The 24,033-nt window shown below is 44.1% G+C and overlaps 1 protein-coding gene across 2 annotated transcripts in view; it reads left to right on the forward strand.

The window, feature by feature from the left end:
* Positions 1-24,033, forward strand: part of MAD1L1 (mitotic arrest deficient 1 like 1) — a 581,856-nt gene that overhangs the window by 395,899 nt on the left and 161,924 nt on the right. The window contains exons 16-17 of one of the 2 annotated variants that reach the window (XM_032794091.2): positions 4,059-4,266; positions 8,967-10,325. In XM_032794091.2, the coding sequence (XP_032649982.1) occupies positions 4,059-4,266; positions 8,967-8,998 (240 nt within the window). In that variant the 3' untranslated portion in view covers positions 8,999-10,325. Of the gene's footprint in view, positions 1-4,058; positions 4,267-8,966; positions 10,326-24,033 lie in introns of those variants that run through there. The other variant, XM_032794089.2, reaches the window with a different exon arrangement.

Here is a 24,033-nt window from a genome sequence, read left to right on the forward strand (position 1 = left end):
CAAAAATCTGTCTGGGGATTGGTCCTGCTTTGAGCAGGAGGTTGGACTAGATGACCTCCTGAGGTCCCTTCCAACCTGATATTCTATGATTGTCCTCAACTTTGATCTGTTCAAAAACTTTTGCTCCTCAGTCTGTTCCTCCCCCGAATTCTGAATAATCTTTACTATTTGTCTACATGATCACAGGCTTCCCAGCCAGTTCTCAGCACTAGCTGCCTCTCATCCTCTTCAGGAGGCAGCTGCAGGGGGTGGTGCTGGGAGATGAGTGCATGTTAGTTAGAGATCAGACAGCCAGCAGGGAGCCACTGAGGAGCTGTAGGGCACTACTGGGCTCAGAGTACAGCAGCATTCCAGTACACCCACACACATGCATACCGCTCACACCCAATCCCAAGCAGGCTTGCCTTCCCTCACAAACACCCCTGCTGTCATACATACCCACTTACCCAGATACTCTCCCACTCCTTCCCTGCCAGGACAAAACCTAGCAGCCAATGTTCAATAGGGACAGGGCCAGCTCCAGGCACCAGCAAAACAAGCAGGTGCTTGGGGCGGCACATTTCTAGGGGCGGCATTCTGGCACCGGCCATCATAGGTGCTGACTCTGGGGCATGGGGAAAAAGTGCCCCAGCTCGCCTCCGTCTGCTCCCCTGAGCGCGCCGCCACTGCTCCACTTCTTCCCCTCCCTTCCAGGCTTGCTGCACATGAAACAGCTGTTTCGCGCAGCAAGTCTGGGAGGGAGGAGAAGCCAAGTGGCGGGGTGCTCGGGGGAGGTGGAGCAGAGGTGAGCTGGAGCAAGGAGTGGTTCCTCTATCCCCTGTTACTTCCTGTGCCCCACCACCCTAGCTCACCTCCGCTCCACCTGCTCCCCTGAACATGCCGCTGCTCCGCTTTTCTCTCCTCCCTCGCCTGAGAGGGAGGAGGGAGAAGCAGAGCGGCGGCGCCCACAGGGGAGCAGGTGGAGCAGAGGTGAGCTGGAGCAAGGAGTGGTTCCTCTATCCCCTGTTACTTCCTGTGCCCCACCACCCTAGCTCACCTCCGCTCCACCTGCTCCCCTGAACATGCCGCTGCTCCGCTTTTCTCTCCTCCCTCGCCTGAGAGGGAGGAGGGAGAAGCAGAGCGGCGGCGCCCACAGGGGAGCAGGTGGAGCAGAGGTGAGCTAGGGCGAGAGGTCACGGGGGCCCCCAGGAAGCAATGGATGGGGGGAATGTGGCATGCCCGGGGGAGGAGGTGGGGCTAGGGATTTGGGGAAGATGTTCGGAAGGGGTGGAGTTGGGGTGGGGCCGGTGGCAAGGGGGCATGGAAAAAGCGGGGGGCGGACAAAATTTTTTTGCTTGAGGCGGCGAAAATCCTAGAGCTGACCCTGAATAGGGAAGTTGCAACTAATTCCTAGACGAAAAGCGGAGCCAGGGAGTAAAGTGCTTTGAGCTGCTTGTCCTTTTCCTGTGAGGAAGGAGCTTCAGAGAGTGAGGCGCATACCTGCCAAGAGCTCCAGGACACCAGGCCTGCCTGGGATGGATGTTCAGAACGTGGCACTTATATACCCTTTTACTTTGTCTGCAGAGTCCCTGTCACCAATGTGTTTTGCATGGGAATATTAGTAAAACAGGGAAGCCGAGTAGCAGCAAGCGCCACTAGAGGGCACTAAAACAACTGTAAGATATTTAACCCTTAAAGTTCTGTTTCCCTCACTGACATTCTGCTCTAAAAAGAAAGAGGGGAAAATTTGTCTTTTATTTGCTGTTTTTTTCCCTTACTGACTGACTGAGATCAAGCATGTAGTGTGAATTCTAGCGGGTAAGCAGTGTCAGGAAAATGTCAGGCAACAGGTTGTAGAGTTAGTTAATAAGATGAAATTGGTGGATATCACACACAACCTTTAGGATCTTCAGTTAATACAGATCGATGTAATTGAATTTATAGAAAAATCAATGTACATAAGCATGAGAATAAGATAAGTACAGTAAAGTGGTTCCTTGCATTGTTCAGACTTAGAGTCTTACGCTGGGCATAGCAAACCATCAGAAACAAAAATGGAAGAAAAAAGTAAGTAGAGATCCCCCAAGAGGATGGAGTGTGGGGCCAGACTTCCTACATGATTATCCCATGGTGTCATCCCAGTGTCCCACCTAAGGATGGGTTTGACAACCTTTTATACACCTTTCCGTATTTCACTCACATACATCCAGGACCATATTGAATCAAGTCAAGTATCATCCTTTTATTCATATTGGTATTATAGGAGACCAGTTTTAGGGTTCTGGTTGTCCATAATTACATTTCCAACAATTAACCCAACTATTTGCGTCAGTCCCTTTTGCAATAATTTAGGTACATCAATACAGTTAGCTCTTACTACAAAAAGCCTCTAAGATGTTACCTCTTTGTTTGTGTTTTACTTATTTATCACCAAATGCATTACTAAACTATCACAAGAGACACAGTGTAAGATTTTATAAACTTAGGTCAAGCACATATAATTCCATAACCTTTGGTCAAGCTGATAATACTCATGCTATCTTATACCAACTGCCAACTTCAGTAGGGCTCACTCTAATCCCTCAACATTTAATGCTTAAGACCTATCGCCCAGCCTATTGTTAATATATATATTCTGGTTTATGTACTTGTTTGTTACAGCTTTGATAAATTCCATATTATTTTACCCAAAATTACAAACCCTCCAATATCAGGTCAGGGTGAATGGTCAACAAGATTAGTAGGTTGAACAGCCTTTTTGGTTAACATGGCCAAAGAAGAAGAGTTTTTAGTTTTCAGAAATGCAGACATTGGCCACTTTAATTCCTATTGTTTTACCAGACGAGCCTACAACACAACAGTGTCAAGCAAAATCTGGACCAGACTCTATAGCAAGCATTGCAGTATCTGTAGGGAATGTTTCTAGTGGAGAGAAAAAGTTCCTGAGAGTCAGGACCCCTGGGTTCTCTGCCTGGCTTAGCCAGTGAGCTGTTGTGTGATAGTGCTCAAGTCCTTTAGCCTCCCTGTTCCTCAGTTTGCCTGTCTGTAAACTGTTTAAACATCTAGCGCATTTTTAGTGCTAAATAAAAAATGAAGTTGGGATAATACTTACCATACGCTTGGGTTGAGATTAATTATTGTTTGTGAATTCACTTTTGAAACTCAGATGTCATGGAAATGTAAAATATTATCATGTTAAACACCTTTTTATGCAGTCCACATTTCTGGACTTCAGCTAAGCAGGACACAGTGAGAGTCAGGGTGAGCAGAGGTTTTGCTCACTGCTTGTTGCAGTCCAGGTGAAGATCATGTCTTTGAAACCACAAGTATAATATCAGTGTTGCCCTCTCACTTTGAAGGGTTATTAATCCATTATTTTAGGATTTGGCTTGCTGGTTAAGCTGCTATAAATCTAATTCACCTTCAAGAAAAGTGTAAAATGAAATGTCTCTGCTTGCTTGGGACAGACTGATACAACTCACTAAGGACTCCAGCACTGGACTCCTGTGGACATCAGACTTGTACTAATAAATTAAGCTGGCACTGTGTCCCCTGCTGTAATTTAAGGCTTCATTATCAACTCCTGCCATCAGGGGATTTCAAATGCAACCATAAAACTTCATTTCTGGAGTTAAACCTTACAAGGAAGGTGTCATCCAGGAGCAAGTTCTGTTCAATCGAAACAGTGGTTCTCAAACTTTTGTACAGGTGACCCCTTTCACACAGCACATCTCTGAGTTTGACCTCCCCCCTTATAAATTAAAACACTTAAAAAAAAATATCTAACACTGTTATACTTGCTGGAGGAGAATCAGGGGTTGGAGTGGCGGCTGAGCTCTCATAACCCACCCCCCATAACCTCATGACCCTCTGAGGGGTCGAGAACCCCTGAGTTAAAAAGCTTTTACTGAGGAAAAACAGCCCCTTCTCTGATTGGTTTTCATTGCTGGAATTGTGACATTAGTGCTCTGTAAATGTACAATGTCTCATGTGTGTCACTACTGTGTTTTGCCTCCTTGTGCAGTGTGTGGGGACTCAGGCCAGTTACACAGTTTGTATACCATCTTTGGATTTTGCAGGGTGACTATGACTGCAGTAAAACCAAAGTGCTTCACTTCAGCATGAATCCAGCAAGCCTGGCCAAGCAGCAGCGAAAGGAGGAGCAGCACCAGCTCCAGGAGGAGTGTGAGAGGCTGAGAGAGCTTGTCAGGGTCCTGGAAGGAGGAGGCTCTATCCCTGGGAATCTGGAGATGGTTGGAAGTTTGCAGTCACCCCAAGAAGTTGCAGGTACTTTGCTGGCCTCTAGCCGTGTGTCTGTCAATCTCATATATGTATATACAGTAAATGAAGTGACCTTGGCTGGGCAGTGGTGATAGAGGGCACAAAGGAAATATCTCCCTCCTTTCATGGCTGGACTTATTGCTGGAGGTCTCTTGGATAACACAAAATAATTCAGCTGTGGAGAAATAAGTGGCTGAAATCTTTTCTGACCTGGTTTAAAGCAAACAAATATTGTTTATCAGTATATACGTGCCCCATTAATCACAGCGAAATTCACTACTCGTGAAAATAGTACATCTACACTTCACAGAATCTCAGACTCTGCTGAGGTACAGCATCTTTCTTCCGTCCAAATACAGGACTGAGACCTTATAATACAGTAGCTGTGAGGTTCAGCACCCCCCCGTACACAGTCAAAAACTGTAAATCAAGGTAACAAATTTAGCAAAGTCTGACTTGTCACCTAAAGCCCTGAGAAGTGACTGGGCAGAGTTGATTCACACTGCAGAACCCAAGAGATCTAACTATTGAAACTCAGACCCACATGTACTTGCCCTCAAAACTTCCTTGCTATAGCTGAAGAGAAAAATAAATCAATCTACACAATGGAAGGAAGGGCTGTGGGGAGCTAACGTGTTGTGATGCTGGCAGTGGATGTAAGGTTAGTGCCTGCAGGGAATGATGCTCTTTAAGGTATGTGGCCCAGAAGACGGTGCTTTTCTCTAAGGCTGCGTGTGTAGGAAATTTTGTGACCCGTGAGCCTTCTCAGCCTTGGTTTAAAGAAATCTCCGATGGAAGTGACTCTCATTGTTATGGCACTGAAGTACTCTGAAAGTAGCCTGCTAGTTTTTCCATTAGCTGAAATGATAATATTTCATTCCTGGGTTTATCCCAACATCTTGGTGGATTATGGCACTAAATAAGTACAAATAATTACACAGAAAATCTAGGTGTCTGAGTAAGGTGTGGCATTAACTGCTTCTCTGTGGGGAGGGAGGGTTAAGAGGTCACTAAGGTTACAGGTGCAGACTCAGTCCATCCGCACAGTTGTTTATCTATTCATGATAGCACCCACTAAGTGCTAGGTGCTTTCCGAACGTTTAAGGAGCACTGTTCCCACTCCAAGGAGTTTCCAGTGTAAGGATCCCAGAGAGAGAGGGAATTCTCAGGGATGGTGTTTGCACTGCGATTCAAATCTGGATGTTACTGTTTAAATTACAGTAAGCGTGGCTGTGTAGTGCCTGTCTCCCTTTATGCTTCTGCATAGTCTAGTGCATCTAATGCTGCAGATCTATATGTGGGTGTCACTGCCAATACCCAGAGGGTATTGTTACCATCAGTGGCGAGAGGATGCAAGGTGAGGTCATATGTTTGGCTCTCCCACTGTTGAATGAATCTCTGAGGTACAATATAGAGTAATTAGACCATTTCCTCTGGGGGGGGGGTATATTTCTCGTATATGCCCCCTGTGATTTGCTGTTCATTTTTATTCCACATCCTGTCCCTCAGTTTGCTTGTAGCTGTTCGTCAGGCGTCTCTGTGCCAGAATGCTACCAAGTTTGTCCCTAGCTCATGGTGGATACATTTTTAAGTTGTTTTCTATTCTTTCTTTGGTTCTGATAGTAAAACAAACAGCTCTCTGGGTTTCAGTTTATTTTCAGCTAGTCATGCCTAGTGCGTTTGTGTCCCTTCTCTCCCGAGCCCTCTGCTGCGTCATTCTGACTTTTGTTTGCTGACTTGTATGAAAGAGAGACTGTCAGTTGCAGTGTCTAGCCGGGGTCAGATATGCTTTTGGCTGCAGTCTCTAGTAATTGTTTATCACAGTCACAGGAGGGACCCCTGCAGCCTCCAGGTGCATCTCAGTGCATAGGGAAGTATTCATGTAAACAAAATAGAAAAAATAGCTAAGAGCAATGCACCGAGTGGGACCCCGGACGGACTGTGTGATCAGAGGGAACAGACATGCTATTGGTTTGCATAAAGGAGAAAAAGAAGAGCCCCCTTTCCTCATGTTTCATGACCATGTGTGAATCATTCTCATGTAGAGACACTGCTGACAACAATGGAAGAATCAGTTTAACGCCTTTATTTTGCTGCAGAACCATGCTTGTTTTCAGTGGCGTATTCTTGTTGCCATTGAAAAGAATGACAATATTGGGATGTGCCCAGGTATATTGGGCTAGACAGGTGGAGCACTATTCGAAGACATGCGTGATACTGTTACATCACTTAGCACTGAAAGGGCTAGTTACACCTGTTCCTCATTGTCCTAGGGATGCTTAGAAAACATAGATGACTATGTCACCAAAAAAATCAAGCCCAGGTTTTCCCCAGGTGGGGAATGAGAGATCCTCCTCTTTCTCTTTTCATGGGGATGAAATCATAAGAACATCGCCTACAGGAAATGGTGGTGGAGCAGTCCTGCCATGTGCCTTCCAGTGTAGCTTGTATACAAGATGCAACAGAATGGCTTGCTGGGGAAACTCTCTTTGTTCACACTGACTGTCATTGGTGTTACTGGAGCTTATGGTGAAAAGTAAGGGGCTGATTTTTACTGAAGCCATAGGGATCTGATGTTTCCATGCAAAATGTCATGAACTGAATATTTGCATCACTTTTTGGAACAGTTGTTGTATCTACCTTTGCAAGGAGATGGGCAGGTTCAGCACTCTAAACTTTGGAGGTGGGCAAACTCTCCAGGTTAGGGCTGAACTGCACTGGTAGAGTTGGATAGGGGAAAACCTCAGACTGATTTCTCCTCCTACAGGAAAAGACCAGCTGTGTAGGTCAGGGTCAAAAAGACAGTGAGGGGCCACGTATAACTTTGCGTTCTAGTGCTTGGCAGGTAGGTAAATATAAACTTTGATTGTCACATTCTGCTAAGCCTTGTCCTTTAGCCGTACCCATATACGCTGAATGGGTCACTGTCAGAGATGAGAAATATGGGTGGCCTTTAGCCAATCATCTTTGCTATATTCAGCAAGCTTGTCTGAGCTGCAATTATGCTTAAGGTTTGAAGGATTATAATTACAGCAACCAAAAAAGACATTAAGGACAATGATGTTGATGATTTTGATGATAATGTGTTGGCTATTATTAAATTTCCTCTTTGGGCTGGAATGCAGAACGTTTTCTCTGACCACGGTTCCAATTCCTGGCGAGGTAATAAGGAAATTATTATGGTGGACGCTAAAGCTCATTAAATGTGACTCTATTAAAAATCAAGGTTATATTGGACTTTAAATCTCTTTGAGCATAGCCACTGGAAGCTGCAGCACAGGTTGGCAACTTGCCATGGAGTTCAGTGGTCCTTTTCTCTCATTTATGCCGTAACAGTCTCGATTAAAATGGATAAGATGGCTATTGCAAAGGAGAATTTTGGACAGTATGAGCTATATCCACTTATTGTCCTCTATCCTGCAGTATAAAAATGGGACACAGGACCATGTAGTATTAATGGGGCAGACCTGGGGCAGCCAGCCCCATTTTTGGAAAGGGCTATAACTCTATGGGTGGTTTGCTTCTCTTTTGGTGCCTTCTTGGATCCGGATTGTCTAACAGTGGAGTGGACCAAGGTCAAGCTGCCATCTGGGGAGCTCTAATTTTGCTGTTCCAAAAACAGAAGTGTAAATGATAATAGCTTTGAGAAGGTGAGAGAAGGGAAGCGGTGCCCAGGCTTGGAGTAAACGCCAATCCTTTTCCCTTTTCTGTTTCCTAAATTCCTTCCCACTCCTTTTCCTGTTCCGTGCTGTGTCTGCTGCATAGCAGAGGCTTTCCCCATCATCACTGCCAAGACAGGGCCTTGTAATGGAGATTATTAATTGGAATTAAATTGGGTAATGAATTAATATTAAAATAATCTAATTTTGTTGAATTGACAAGCCAGAGATGGCAAAATTTATCACTGTCCAACATTCCTGCACTGGTGATGAATGTGTCCGACTGCAAAGGAGGCCAGAAAGGGAGTGAGTGGCATTTAAAAGTGTCTGCTCACTGTTGGTCCCCTTGTTTCCTGCTACTTGTTTACATTAGAGGGCCTGCACCTGTAAATTAAAAACAGAATCTGTCTGACAGCAAATAGTTAGTGGATTTTTCTGTGCTTTAGTTTCTTTTGCCTGCATCCATATCATGCTGTGCTGTTTTGTCCTCAAATCTTGCTAGCTAAGTAAGGTTGGGCCAGGTGAGTGCTTCAGGAAGTGATGTTGGTGCCTTAGTAGGTGGCATTCTTCCCTCTGAGTCAGTAACCAGCCAATTCCTCATTCTGATGATAGAGAGTGTGGTACTGTTGCAGGTGCCTTCTTTCTAATGAATCATAGAATAGAATAGATTATTAGGGTTGGAAGGGACCTCAGGAGATCATCTAGTCCAACCCCCTGCTCAAAGCAGCACCAATCCCCAAATTCTTAAATGGACCCCTCAAGGATTGAACTTACTACCCTGGGTTTAGCAGGGCAATGCTCAAACCACTGAGCTATCCCTGGCCCCCCATCCTAACATCAAAGTCCAGGCCACTTGCTGTCACTTAAGGTGTCGTGTCACTTTTTGCAAGAGTAGGTTGTTAACCTTGGTGTCCTGACCAAATTCCAGCCAAATTCTGCTTGCCCTAAATCCCCCTGCAGTTTATAGAAAGCATTTTGTCACTTTCTATCTTAAGCTGTTTGTAGTGCTGCTGTACGCTGATAATCTGCTGCTTTCTTCCACTGCAGAGGTGGCTGCGTTTCAGTGTTGGGGAAAATGATCCTGAGCCCTCATCTGCCTCACAGACATGTCCAAAGCATTTGGAGAACCCCAGATGAAAGATTCTATAAAAAGGCAGACTACTGGGAGGCAGTGTTGCCTAATGGATAGAGTACTGGACTGGGACTCAGGAGACCTGGTTGTGCTACTTGCCTGCTGGATGACCTTGGACAAATCACATCGCCTCTCTGTGCCTGAGTCTCCCCATCTGTAAAATGGGGGCAATGATGCTGTTGTCCTCTGTATAGTGCTTTGAGATCTACAGATGAAACGTGCTGTACCAGAGCTAAATGTTATAATTATATTACTACTTGTGGTGTTAATTTCTCCATTTCAAGCTTCATAGCTCCCATGTTGGTCTGAATGATACCTTAGGGCTGTGAATGAGTCGATAATGGACTGTTCATGAGAGAAAAATCATCCTGATTTCCCTCCCTATCATAACCCTGTCCCATCTTTCCAACCCAGGGCTATATATGGCTAGTTGGTGTTGCTGTGTTTACCTTCATTTGTCCTACGTGGTTCCTGCATTTCAGTATTGACTAGGTTATAGTTGGTATCTATACATTGCCTGTAAATGCTCTTCACATTATACTGAGTGATAATATGTTATAACAGCGGTTCTCAAACTGTGGGTCAGGACTCCATTTTAATGGGGTTGCCAGGGCTGACTTGGACTTGCTGGGGCGCAGGGCCGAATCCTGAGTCCCATCCCCTGAGGCTGAAGCTTGAGGATTTCAGCCCTGCATGTTGGGACTCAGGTTACGGGCCCCCTGCCTGAGGCTGAAACTCTTGGGCTTCAGCTTCTTCTCCCGTCCCCCTCCCGCCCCTGGATCAGTGGGACTCAGCTTCGGTCCCCACTCTTGGGGTCATGTAGTAGTTTTTATTGTCAGAAGGGGACGCACTTCAGTGAGGTTTGAGAACCCCTGTATTAGAATGAACTTGGACAGCCCAGAAATAGGGAAAACATCTTACACAATGAAACCTCAACTTTTTGAGTGCCTTGTGCGTTCTATGTCCTTTTAACTGCACATGCTTTGCTCTTCTATTGCTGGGACACTGAAATTACTGCATGTGCTTATAAGAGCCATATCCCCAGATGTGCATGGAAGCCTGCTACTCAGACAGGGGTAAAAGCCAGGCATACGTATGGGAGCCTTGCAAGATAAAGACTACATTACCTTTACGGTATATAACTCCGCTCCTCCAGATGGATGCTAAAGCTCTTTATAGACACCACAGGGATGAAGTCAAGCACCACTGAAATACATCTACCTCTTCAGTGGGAACAATACACCCATTCTATGGCATCACGCCACAGGTCAATGGAGAATGAAAGAAATGGGATCCAGAGCCTTACTTAGTCTATGTGCATTGAAGAACTTAGAACCTAGGCAATCTAATGGTAGCCACAGACTGAATAAATCTCAGGGGATGCCTCAGTCTTTCAAGTTGTTGGAACTATATGAATGATATGAGGCTCTAGTAAGACACTGAAGGGACTTTAAAAATCCAACAGCTGTCTGGAGAGTCACAGGTTTGTAATAAATCCTGCAACTTACTCCTTTTGTATCCACTGAATCTGTAATACTTGGCATCAATCAAAGGTTGCCCCATGGAATGCACTTATCCTTCCATGGTGAGCAAAGGAGCTGCAAGTTTTCTTCCTTCCCCTCCTCTTCAGTAGGATTCATGTGTGGACTTTTAAAAAGCTAGCAGTCTTTTTGCTCATATGTGTGGGGGAGGGGACATGCTGTGCTGTGTTTATAGAGCTCTAGAGATCCCTCCCCCGATATACAGAGTGTTTCTATTTTATGTACTTAATATGTTTTAAAAGCTCTTGTCACCATCTCTCTGGACATTGTATAAAAGTTAAAAACAATTATTAAAATAAAAGTGGAGCTGTTGGGCCGGAGAAAAGCAGCCACTTTGCCAGAAAAAAAGGAAGCAAAGTAGCCCAAAAAGGAAATATAAAATAGGCGCAGATAAAGCGACCCAATAAAAAGACCTTGGAGCCATTTACAAAGGGACTGTGGGCAGGGAAGGAGTTCCGTAGACAGGACCCTGAATCCAGAATTCCTTGCTGTTGATCTAGATGAAACCCCAGAATGAGGATCTTAGCAAACATCCTTCAGTCTTTCAGGAATGTACTATGGAGGTGAAATAGTCACTCATTCTCTATGTAGATACCATTTTAATCACAGTAGACTTACATGACATAGCCTTGTTTTTGTCTCTGAAAGGGAAGGTTTCATGTTTGCCTTGGGTAGGGGGCAAGGGTAGAAGGAACCATTCTGACTTGTGGGAGCATGTAAGTCAAAGGACAGTGGATGGATATTGCTGGAGAAGCATACACTGGGATAGCTGACTTACACCTTGCTATATGTGTTGATGTAGAAAAGACACAATGATAAAAACTCTCCATTTTTACATCTCTGTGGAGGCTCTCAAGCCAGGACTGATTGTGATTCCTTCCTCCCAGACCAGCAGTAGGGGGAACAAGTAAGCCCCATTCCTTGCTGTCAAAAGTATCCTTTCAGGCTCCAGGAGTATCCTCATTAGTCTCTCTGTCACTGGAGGAAGTAATGCCAAAGGGACAGGGAGAGAAATCATTGAGCAAGGAAGGGATCAAGTGGTCTCTTTCGTCCTGTTCAAATTCCCCCCTCCCCTCCATATCTGGCATCAGAAGCAATCTGCTGTACCCTCCATATCTGGCATCAGATGCAATCTGCAGTATTGTGGACAGGACCCAGGATGTGCATGGTTCTCTGGTGATGGTTTCTTTATAATCCACATACAAGATGTCAGGTGTCAATATGTTTAGCCTGCAGGCTTCAGTAATTTGGCAGTTCTATTTGCTTAAGAGCTTTGCTTTGTGTGTGTTTGAAACCAGATCCAAATATGCTGATTGTACAGCTCCCGTGTTGGTGTCATTGTTAAATGGCTGGATGCTTCTGCTGGATTCTTCTCTGCAGCCCTGCAGATCCCCTTAAGAAACAGAAATTCATTGTGATCTCAAACTGCCCTTTGGATCCTGTGGGATTGTAATATAAGCTGCCTGTTAAAGCAGTTTACATCACAGAGCAGCCTTTGATTAGGAATGATGTGCCATAAGGCCTCTGGTTGTACACAATTGAAAATGCTCTTTCATTCATCAGCAGGAATGAGAAGAAAGGCTTGTGCTGATGTCTCAGATTTGGGCCTACACAAATTCACTGACATTAGAAAAACCAGCCTGCCAATGTGGCAGAATGCTCCAGCAGGGGAGAGTCTTTGATCTTTGCTCTGCGCATTGTCATTGTATTGTTTCTCTTCGAAATCAAAGCTTGTGAACAGCCCAGAGAGGTAGAAATCTATTAGAGAGAGTTTGCTGTGGGTGTCAAAGTTACAGGAAAAATGCACTGAGACTCATACTGTCAATGAGGTGATGGTTTCTAGGGCTGGGGTTATTCAGAATTTATTAGAGTGAGTGAGGGAAGACAGATAGGAAAGGGAAAATACTTGGTTTATTGAATTGATAGAAAAAGTTTCCGGCTTAACTAAATCCAAGATGATGGTGCTTCTGCATAGGAGAAAAACTTGCTCAATTCACTTTTTATCTCCAGAATCCTGAATTTCAATTTCCAGGTCAGCACTCTTGTCTGGGAGCCAAGATCTGGCTACATTCACGAATAGAGGAAATCCACAGGCCTGTAATTCCAGATGAGTGGAGATGAAAAAATAGAGCAGCTCTTCTTGCTCCGAAATCGTAAAGGGGATTGAGGGTCAAATAAACTGCATAACCCAAAGGAAAACAAGCCATATGGGCTCCCTGTCTGCTGGGTTTGCTGTGCCTGCTTGGCTGTGAAGCCATTTCCCCTGGGAATGATAGTTTTCATTTGTACGCCCAACATTTTAAAATTCTTGCTCCAATGCTTCAGGGGCTGCACATGAAGTGAAATATAGCTGGGCTCAGTATTCCAGAGGAGCGGCTGTATAGAAGAAGTTTATTTTTGACAAGTAAATTGATGACACTGCATTAGGTGAATGTGATGTGCAAATTTGTCACTAAAGTGTAAATATGGTGACAGCAGGACCAACAATTCCCAGCTTAATCAAGTAAACCGAGTAAGACATTCTTTGAGCTATGAGGTACTAGAGACTGATTTCCATATTAAATGAAAGAAACACCATAAATTCAACACTTAAATTCATATTTTAATCACACAAAAGTCAGGAGATTCAAAGCTATGATTCCCAGAGCAATTAGGTTATCCCTCATATGCAAATGTAGCATTTTCAATTACTTTATTTATTTTGAACTTAATGTGCCTTAAAACACATTCAATGTCAGCCAACCTACAGCCATCATATAGGGTTGCCAACTTTCTAATTGCACAAAACCGAACTTCCTAGCCCCACCCCTTCCCCAAGGCCCTGCCCTCTGCTCACTATATTCCCCCTCCCTCAGTGGCTTGCTTTCCCCCATCCTTACTGGGCAGGGGCAGAAGGTTGGGGTGAAGGAGGGGATTGAGGGCACCATCAGGGGGTGCAGGTTATGGGATGGAGCCAGGGATGAGGAGTTTGGGGTGCAAGAGGTGGCAGCAGGGGCTCGAGATTGGGGCGTGGGTTTACCTCAGTTGGCTCCCAGGCAGCAGCACAGCAGGGGGGGGCTAAGGTAGGCTTCCTGCCTGTCCTGAGTCTGCGCTGCACCCTGGAAGCAGCCAGCATGTCCAGCTCCTAGGTGGAGGCACGGCAGACAGCTCTGCGCGCTGCTCTCGCCCACAGGCACCTACTCTGCAGTTCCCATTGGCTGCGGTTTCCGGACAATCGAAGTGCAGAGCCAGTGCTCAGGGCAGCGGCAGCCCGTGGAGCTCCGTGGCTCCCCCACCTAGGAGCCAGACCTGTTGGCTGTTTCGGGGCGCGACACAGATCTGGGACAGGTAGGAACTAGCCTGCCTTAGCTCCACAACACTACCGACCAGATTTTTTAATGACCCAGTCGGCAGTGCTGACCAGAGCCACCAGGCTCCCTTTTTGTCCAGCTGTTCCTGTTGAAAACCGGACATCTGGTCACACTACAGTCATAGGAAATATAACTTTGAATATCCTTACTTTGAAACCGGACTGAGACTTTGAGGCAAGCTAAAGAGTTTCTAGTTCTGTATCAAAATAAAGAATAATGTAAACAAGACACAGACAATCTCACCCTTAATGTTGCATTAAGCAGGCAGGCAGAGCCTGATCAAAACCCCACTGAAATCAATGGAAATTTCTCTCATTTATGTCAATAGGCTTTGAATCAGGCCCTTAATTTCCTCCCTTTTTTTAAAGGAATAAACTTTATTTAATTGCCAGGTCACACAAACACACTTGCACCGTTAAGAAATCCATCAATCTATGGATTCAATCCTTGCTGTGTATATTGGTTGCAGCACTGATCATGTATTCAGGTAAACACTCAGTATACAGCTATGATTATCTCTGCATGCTAGTGTGCCAATATATCCGTGCTTGTTCCCTATACTCACTGAAAACTATTCAAGTGACACGTCTTAAGACTTTTTTAAACTTTGAATTAGATTACGAAAGAATATGTCTGAAAAGTTTGACTGATGGATACACTTTTCTTCCTAACCATGAATAATAATTCAGACCACTGAAAAATGATCAAGCAAAGTTTTGTTAAGGCTTTCCAGATCAAACCTCTTCTGGGCTGAGAACAAACAGGTGGAATTTTAGTTTAAAAGAAAATCTGTTTGGAAAGTAATCAGTGTATGTAAATAGAAGATTATAATTACTGTGCCATCTTATCCATGACGCTATCATCAGTACCATGATGCTGTATAAATTCATAGCCTTTTGAATCTGGTGCTGAGATAAAATCCACATTCTTCACTTAATGTATTCAGATCTACCCTCCCTCCACTGCTAATGCCAAGATGGACTTGGCAGCTGGTCCAGAAGTTTAACAAATGAGGACTCTAGAGAAGCAGTGGGAGGGGAAGTTAGTTCCAAAGTTATGGACCCTTCCTGGAGAACATCCAGACAGCATCCCCGTCTCTTTTAAACTGAAGGTGTGCTCCAGCTCAAGTGCCCCTGCTGTTAGCAGCCTCATATGGGAAGAAGGCAATCTCTACACAGGTCTGCACTACACACTTACGGCAGTATCGCTACACTGCTCGGGGTTGCGGAAAATCCACCCCCCTAAGCAACGCAGTTATGCCAGCCAAACTCCCAGTGTAGGCAGCGCTGTGTTGATGGGAGAGCTTCTCCTGTTGACACAGTTGCTGCCTCTCTGGGAGGGGAGGTACCTACACCAAAAGGAGAAACTCTCCTGCCAGCATAGGTAGTGTCTTTGCTAAGCGCTACAGCGGCACAGCTGTAAGTGTAGACAGGCCCTCAGAGACAGAGGTTTAAAACCATCTCAACACCTTTAAATGAAACCCAGCACCCCTATGAATTCCCCCTGGGAATGTATTGGCAACCAGTGCAGAGTCCTAGAGCACTTCTCTTATGAGCTCTCTGTCTGCAACAATCTAATAAGTGGGCGGCTGATTCTGCGCTAGTTTTGGCTTCCATGTGTCTCATCTTGTATTACAGTGAATAGTCTAACCCCAGGGTGACAAAGGTATGGTTTGTTGTGGCAAGGTTCAGCTCAGAGAGCAAAAGTCACACTCGTCTCTGTCTGATTGATAAAAAAGGCTCTTGACTACAGCTTCCATCTGACCATCCAAAAGCTGCCCAGCATATTTAAGACAAAATCAGACCCTCCTGATATGATGCATGCACTCCCTTAGTCAGCAGATGCCAATACAGTCTTCACCAACTCCTCCAGCTGCTTCCCCCAGCTTCTCCACATCGTCTCAATGCTGTCTGGACTGAACCTCAGTTTGCTAACCCTCAGCCCGCCCAGACCCATCTAGGCAATTGGTCATTCGTTCCACTGCACGAGCCTGGTCGGACATAATGGAAGCACAGAACTGGATGAAATAAGCCTGCAGAATAACAGCAGCTGACTGCAGAATATCCCCTCACTGATTCTCTTAATAGCCTCATACACATATTGAATAAAAGGAGTGGCTAATTGCATCCATGCAGTACCAAGTGTAGCAGGTTCCCTGGGCCGGGTAACTGCCCAAAATTACCCTGTTAGATGATCAGATAATACCATGATGAGTACACAGTATAAAAACTTAAATAATATAGAATAGAGACCTCCATAAAGAAAGGATCAGAGGCACTCAATCGACTTCATCCATCCTTGCTAGAGACTGCAGATGTGTCATCAAAACTTCATGATTAGTGGCATCAAAGGCAGCTGACAGATCTAAAAGAATCAGCATAGGCACTTTGAATAGGTTGATAATGTTGATGATGTGTAATTCCCTTATTAGACTTTGTTGTATTGTTATTTTTGACTATAATGAAATGAGATAGAATTTGAAAAAATGTTTTTAAAAGAGCAAACTTTAGCAGAGCAGGGTTTGGAAAGTGTATTTTAAACCGGCAGTAGTGTTCACTAGGTCTTCTCCCACATAATAGGGGTATGCTAAGGTGGCTTCATCTTTGGAGTCCATTTTAGCCAGAAACCCGTGGTGGATGGGGTTGTTTCCCTTGACACATGAGTCAAGTTCTATCACCTCCCCAAGACATGGGGCATATGCCACAGGGGTTTGTTAGCTCCCCAAAGCGTGGGCTCGGGTATCTGTGGTGCTCCTAGTTTGGCAATTCTTCCACACCTTCATCCTAAGCCACTCTTTTCTGCTTTAGGATCCTTCCCTTTCCACACCCCCAAAATAGATCATTGGATTTGGGGCAGTGCTAAGTTGGGACTGACAACACCAACTCTTTCCATGAGTCCCGTTAGAGTTTCCAGTCAGACCAAAAGTTTGCCAGGTCCCAAGGTTTGGTTCCAGTTGGTGACATTCTCAGCTAAATGCAGAGAACTTACTCAGAAGCTGGAAATCAATTAAAAATGGTAACTACAGTATCTTGACCACACTTTGGCTAGACAGATGGCCATGGGTCCCAGCTCTAACTCCATATTGGTTAAAAATTGAGAACCATCCATGTACCAGGCCCTGCAGTATTGTAACTGTATCAGCATCTGCCCCCTTTATTATTGTAAGCATAGGTGTTTGTTAATGGTAGGACAAATGAACAGTTAGCAAAGAGTAGGAGAAAAGTGTTTAGAAATCTATACACTTGCACTGAAGGCTTATAAAAATTCTCCCTCTGCTGTGTGCATGGTTTAAAATTGGAATGTTTGACACTTAACAGAACCTGGGTAATTCTTTGTTGTTTCCCTTTAATGTTCAGAATGCAAGGGAAGGGTTTCTGTGACAAGCTGGAGAAGTATTGTAGTGAAGTTGAGGCTTTTTCTAATTAAAGAGTCCCTCGGCTGACTTACTTTCTGGTGGTTGGCGTGCTGGCTGGTTTGTGTGTGTCAGCAGCACTGGCCAGTACAGCGGAGTCCTGTCAGTTCAGAATCTGTTTTGCCCTTCAGAAATCAAGAGGTGCAGCCTATTTGCTCTAACAAGGAGAGTCTGTGATGGGAGAAATTATAACTGCAGCCAGCCGTGCTAGCGACTTCACCATCTGTTGTGAAGGCTGTGGCTTGAATGCCAGCATTGTCAGTAGCAAGCATAATGACGACGATATTTTGCGCTTCTGTAGCACCTACCCTCTGAGGGTCTCAAAGTACTTTCCAGACGTTAATTAAAGCTTCACAGCATCCTTGGGGAGGCAGGTAAGGTTCTCCACGCTACCCTTTCCTTACTTGCAGAGTGGAAGAGAACGTGCCACGAATGTTTGGGAAACAAGTACTTCTGGCCTTCCATTACCCAGCTCCTCAGGGAACAATAAAGCCTTGGACACTGGGGTTAGTGCAGGTGAATTTAAGTCAGTGATTCAGTTATGAAGAATAGCCTGATAGGGGTTGACCGCATGTTGGAATCTGGTTCTGGGAATGATCTTAACATTCCTGCCATTTGTGCTGGCTCAAACTGGAAGCATCATTGACCCCTGAACCCAAAGATAGGTTCAGGTCTGACTTTGGAAGGGACTCTTACTCCTGACCTCTGCCTCCTGGAGAGTACTGTGGAAATGGTACTCCATGCTGGTGAGCAGAGAGAACTTTGTACCTCATTGTCCCACACCAGTGGCAGTTTGTTTTGCGTGGTTGTTACTGCCTCTGAGGAGAGAGTTTCCTTTTCCAATAATGCAGGGCAATAGAGTAGTTAGGGGGGAATAACACAGTCCAACCTGAGCCAGCCTACCTATCTGAGCCAGTTTCTGGGGAACTGAATATCCCTTTTGCACTTGGTTGGACTTGGCAGGGCTACTCTTTCCAGTTGAGAATTCAAAGTATATAGATATATTCAAAAGATATTAAAGAAGTACATTCTCTTCAGCATCTCCAAGAGGAAATGCAGAGTTATCAAATAACATTATGTGATGGTGGGCATGTTGGGCAGGAAGGAAGGTGAAACGCAGTTATCCTCAAAAGTTTGTAGATAGGCTGAAATGGGGGGAGCCCACGTTGTGCTAAATTATTCATAGAATCACAGAACTGAAAGGGACCCTGAGAGGTCTTCTAGTCCAGGCCCCTGCACTCAAGGCAGGACTAAGTATTATCTAGACCCGTCCCTGACAAGTGTTTTTCTAACCTGCTCTCAAAAACTTCCAATGGCAGAGATTCCATAACCTACTGCTGGGTATTGCGTGTACATCTGTCTGTTATTTACTTAATTTTAAATGCCAGGTACTAAAGGGCATCAGCGTCAATTAACTGTTTAATTGAATTTGTAAAGAAATCATGTAATTTAGTTACCCAGTTACAGATACGCACTTAAAAGAAGGGAAAAAACCTTGGCCTTTCTTTTCAGTCATTCTGTTCAATACTCTTTGTCCATTATTTGCTTTTATTATACGCTAGTGTCTCTCTGGACAAATGGCTATATGCCGTATTTCTCTCAAATGAAGGAATTCTCTTTCTCGCTTCCCATTACATGCTGCTTCTGTTGCTCTTTATTTTTGGTTGATTTAGCTACTGCTTTCTTTGTTTCCCTCTAAATTCCTTTAATTGAGTTTGGCTGAGATGCCTGTGTTGGTCACGGTGCCAGGATTTGGGTACTGCCTGACTGGGACTATGGGCAGAATCCAGCTCTTACTCTCTCTCTCTCTTCCCAGTCCTCACACCTTTTGATGCATGCTGTGGATGTTTATTCCCTTGACAACAAAATACCTTCCCAAGCTTTCCTCTCCAGTTGGATAATTTTCATCATCAAATCTGATAGTACATTGCTATAGTGATATAAATAATAAATGATGATAACCAGTAAAACACACCTTACCAAGAAATTTTGTGGAGAGGGACCTGCTCCCTTCACTACTGATTAACAGTAGGAAATGGTCTTTCTTTAGCCCTTCAGAGCTTGTCTCCCTTCTTCTGTATATAAAGATTTATTCAAACGTGTTCATTTCTGTTTAATCACATCTTAAAATGTTGTTCTCAAACTTTTCATTTTCTTTCAAGGTGCCTTAACCAAATACTAGTCACAGTGCCCTATGCTTCTGTGTCTGGTGTGGGGTTGTTTTCTTCACGGGCAAAACTTTTTTCTTGACCCTCACTTCTTATCACTGTTCTCACACTGGTATCAGCAACGTTATGTCACTTAAGTGCATTTGCAGTTTCCCATGTTTTACACCTCCTGCTTTCTTCATGTCTAGGTGCTTGAAGTTGTTGACACATTTTTCTCAGATATTCCAATACCTTTCTGAAAACAAGATCTTTTTCTGCTTCTGAGCTCAGGGCTTAGTTCTTTCTTCATGCCCATGTTGTCTTTGTCCTCTCTGATAGTAATACTTATCCCTTATGTAGTACTTGACTTCTTCAAAGCACTGTATAAACATTAGCTAATCAAGTATATGTATATCATGCCCTAAAATATGGTAAAGGAAAACTGCAGTGGAATATAAAAGAGTTTGCAGTCACTTGATGCAATGTAAAACCTGATTGAATCACTAATTATTTCTTGAAAATGGTGTGCCTAATTACATGCATCAAGACAGGAAGATCAGGACACAGCAACCAGAAGCCCTGGAAGCTGCAGACAGACAGATGTAAGTTCTGTATTATTACTAAGGTTATTTTGGATGTATATTACTAAAATAATAAGTAAAACAAAAAACCCTCTCCTGTGTGGCTGCAGCTTTCTGATCTTTCCTGTTTTAATTCATATAATCAAGTCTACATTTCCTGTTGGAATTTTCATTAAAATTGCAGCCCCAGTGATTACACAGCTGCCTAATTCAGATCACTGGGGCTCCTGAAACATTTTCAGATATTTTTAAATACTGCTGTATAACTTCCTTATTTACACTATACGATTAAGTGAAATTTTCTGAAGTCATCTAAGGTATTATTACATGTGGTTTTCTTTTAATAAATCTTTCTTATTAAACAGCTGCAAACAATACAAACCATAATTCTCCTTTTCCTTATCTATTACTTCTCAGTATGGCATGTTTGTAAATTTTTATGGCTAATTAAAATATGCATCCGATTACATGATTTCTTTACAATTTCTATTAAGCCATTGTTTGACTTTTGGTTTCAGAACCTTAGTACAAATAAATAAAATGGAGAGAGCAGCATGACAAAAAGCACTAACAAAGTCCAGCAGATGTCCCTTGTTTTCAGCCCACGGTACACTTTTGAACGTAATTGTTGATAATGTACAGCAGCCAAAATACTTGGACTATTTAGTCAATATTTACTGACACATGCATAGCCAGAGAAAAGATCAGAATACCCAGAAGATGAAAATGCATTAAGAGTTCTTCAGATGATGGTGAGGTCCTCACCTCACCATCCTGTCCTGTTGCACTGGAAGAAAATATATAGATTATATTATTTCCAACTACTTTGGTTTAGAACTTTCATGTGTAATGTTCAAGTCTGCACACATTATTTTGTTCAGTGACTTAGTCTGTTAACTTTAGTTTTTTTACTATTTCAAATCCCTTTTCCTTGCTATTTCAAAGGCACTGATACAATAGTGCAATGTTTGCGTTGCAAACTCTACAGGAAAATATCTAAATCAAAACATTTTGGGAAGGGATGAAGTAGCAGATGTTTTCCATCTCTAACTATCTAGGTTTCTCTAAAAAAGCTAACAAGAATGAAAAGGTTTCTGTAAATACTAGATATGGTAAAAGCTTTTAGTAGTCTTGGTCCTAATCTACCAGATAGTATTCCTTTAATTTTATTTTTCATTAAAAACTCATCTTAGTTCTATTTTTTAACAGTCTAGTTTTCCTGGTGATGGTGGCAGCATGGTTCCAGAGAAAAGGGCACTAGACATGGAATCTAGATACACAAGGTCTGTACTTAGGTCTGCAATGGCTCCCCCATCCCTTTGACTCTCCATATATTTCAGTTTACCCATTCATAAAATTGGGATACGAATGTATGCAAAGCCCTTTGACCTCTACAGACGGAAACTATTAAATAAAGACTGGGTATTATTAATTATTATTTTATTAACATTAGAATCACATCTCACTCATCCAAATCTGAGTAGAGCTGTCAAAGTAGCTTACTGCCCATAGAAACAGACAACTCAATATTATTATATAGATATTGTTTTCTCTAGGTACCTCAGAACGTATGCAATTATGGAATATTAAAATGAGTGCTTTGAATGTACCATGGAAAGGGAATAGGATAGAAGAAGATGGAAAAGGCAAAGGGGTTCTGAGGCTTGCCCCGCTTATCACAGGAAATTGATTATATGGGACTGCCCTTTCCTACTTAGTGGGTGATTCCCACTCCGTGCTTCAGAGGAAGAGGACAAATGTGCAGGGCTGTGGATTAGAGTTACAGGATTTTTGCAGAGATTACGCATGTGTATGAGCAGGCGAGCATATAGTATGGCCTTTAGTGATAATTTTTCTTTATGTACAAATTTACTATGCTACATCATTGCATAAACTTAGCTGAGCAAGTCTACTGGCAGTTATTTACAGATCTTGTGTACAGAGAACTTCTGTGCGTATCATTGTAACAGATTGTGCTCACCACTGTGGCACCGCATGCTGGTTGCTCCAGGAATTAGCTCTGTCCATCAGCAGGGCCACTCTCCATCACTGCTTCTCCACTATCTGTGAGGACTCATGTCACTCCCGGGCTGTGGTCTCCTCTTCAGGGCACAGCCTTCCGGCTGTGCCCCAACTCCGTTGTCTCCCTCCTTCCGGGGGAACCGGCACTCCTTCACCCAGCCTTTTGCCGCAGTGGTGAACTGCAGCCCCATGTCCAGCCCCTCACTCAGGGGCAAACTGCAGTCCTTTGGCTGGCCACTTCCTTTGGCGGCCGGTGGGGCAAAGGGGGGACGGGCCCACCCACTCCTCTGGGCCCTGACGCAGAGACCCTATAGCTGGCAGCTGCTCACTGCCTCTCCTTCCCTTCTGTCGATACCTGCTTTCTCTGGGCCACTTCCCCATAGCCCCAGCACCTACTCAGCCCCTGTATCAAGGCCACAGTCTGGGAGCCAGCCAAGCTGGAGCTCCGCTTGCTCCCCTGACCCTGCCCAGCACTGCTCTGTCCCAGGTACTTCTCTCTAAGGCAGCCAGTCCTTCTCCCTCAAACTCTAGGGAGAGACTGAGCTCCTCTCTGCCCTGCAGTCCTCCTTATAGGGCCCAGCCTGGCCCTGATTGGCTGGGTTCCGTGCAGCCGCTCCAAGGGCTGCTATTAACCCTCTGCCAGCCAGTGAGGGGTAACTGCCTCATCACAGTCATTCTCCCTCTTCTTCTTCACTCCACTAGTATGATTTTATCTAAAACCCCAGCCGATCTGTTCCAGCATTTGGTTCCATTAACAGTGAGCAGCACTTTATCCATGATACTCAATTTCATTGACCCCATCTGGAAGAATTCATGGGAGTGCAGAATAAAACCCTTTTTAAAAAAATAATCCCTGGTTTAAATGATTCTTGCTCTTGGAAATCCAGGATACTGAAGAGAGGACCTGTGTGTGTGTGTGTTTGTGATTGTGTATTCACACCGTCAGTGTGATGATTCTTGAGAACTAAAGAGTCGAAGCTCATGTACAGTACACAACTCTTCTCCTGCACTAGAAAAGAAATACCTTTATATTCCACAATAGCACAGGATTATGGAACTCCATGTCTGGGAAGATCTCATTTTGACAGTATTGTAAAGAATAACCACACCCCCTCTCTCCTCCCAAGTGCCCACCTTTGATTTAGAGTAGAGGAGAGTGAGATGGAGGAGACTGAAGCAACACAAGGGGCAAGCAGAAAATCATCCTAACCAAAGATGTGCACAAAAGAGAGAAAGAAAGGTGGAATCAGCAGGATGGATATGAGGAGTGTGAGTTCAGCTGGAAAATGATAACAAAAATATTCCAGGTTGGCTATCCTTGGAGCCTTCTACAACAGTTGTTGTTAGCAGAGCTCGCTGTGATAAGCATGTCAGACTCTCAAGGGATTCCCAAAGTGCTCTGTAAACTTTGCAAGCTCTATGCAGGATTACTTCATCCATCACTGAAATACATTCACTCCTGGAGTGAAATTTAATACCACAGAGCAACACTACATGGTAGTGAGGGCAGGAATTGAGGCATGCCTTTGTCAAGTTGAAACCTCAGTGGGAACTGAAGTAGCCAGAATATTATTACCTTAGTTGGAATTTGTTTAGGATGTTGTAGTTAACATCCCATCTCTTAACAAAAAATGCCATGGACTCTAATGATCCAGATCCACATTATACATCTCTGAACCTAACACCACACTGGGACCTGTTGGTTCAGTGCTGATTCGGAATCAGAATGCCATCAATTGAATCACAGGGTGAGACTTAGGCCAGGTCTACACTGCGACTTTAAATCGGTTTAATGGCCGATATACCGATTTAACGCTGTATCCGTTCACATGACGTCGTCATTAATATCGATTTTACCGCCTCCTTAAATCGATTTCGGAACTCCTCCCAAACGAGAGGAGTAGCGCTAAAATCGATAGTGATAACTCG

Source organism: Chelonoidis abingdonii, chromosome 9 (genome assembly GCF_003597395.2).
Source record: "Chelonoidis abingdonii isolate Lonesome George chromosome 9, CheloAbing_2.0, whole genome shotgun sequence".
NCBI lineage: Eukaryota > Metazoa > Chordata > Testudines > Testudinidae > Chelonoidis > Chelonoidis abingdonii.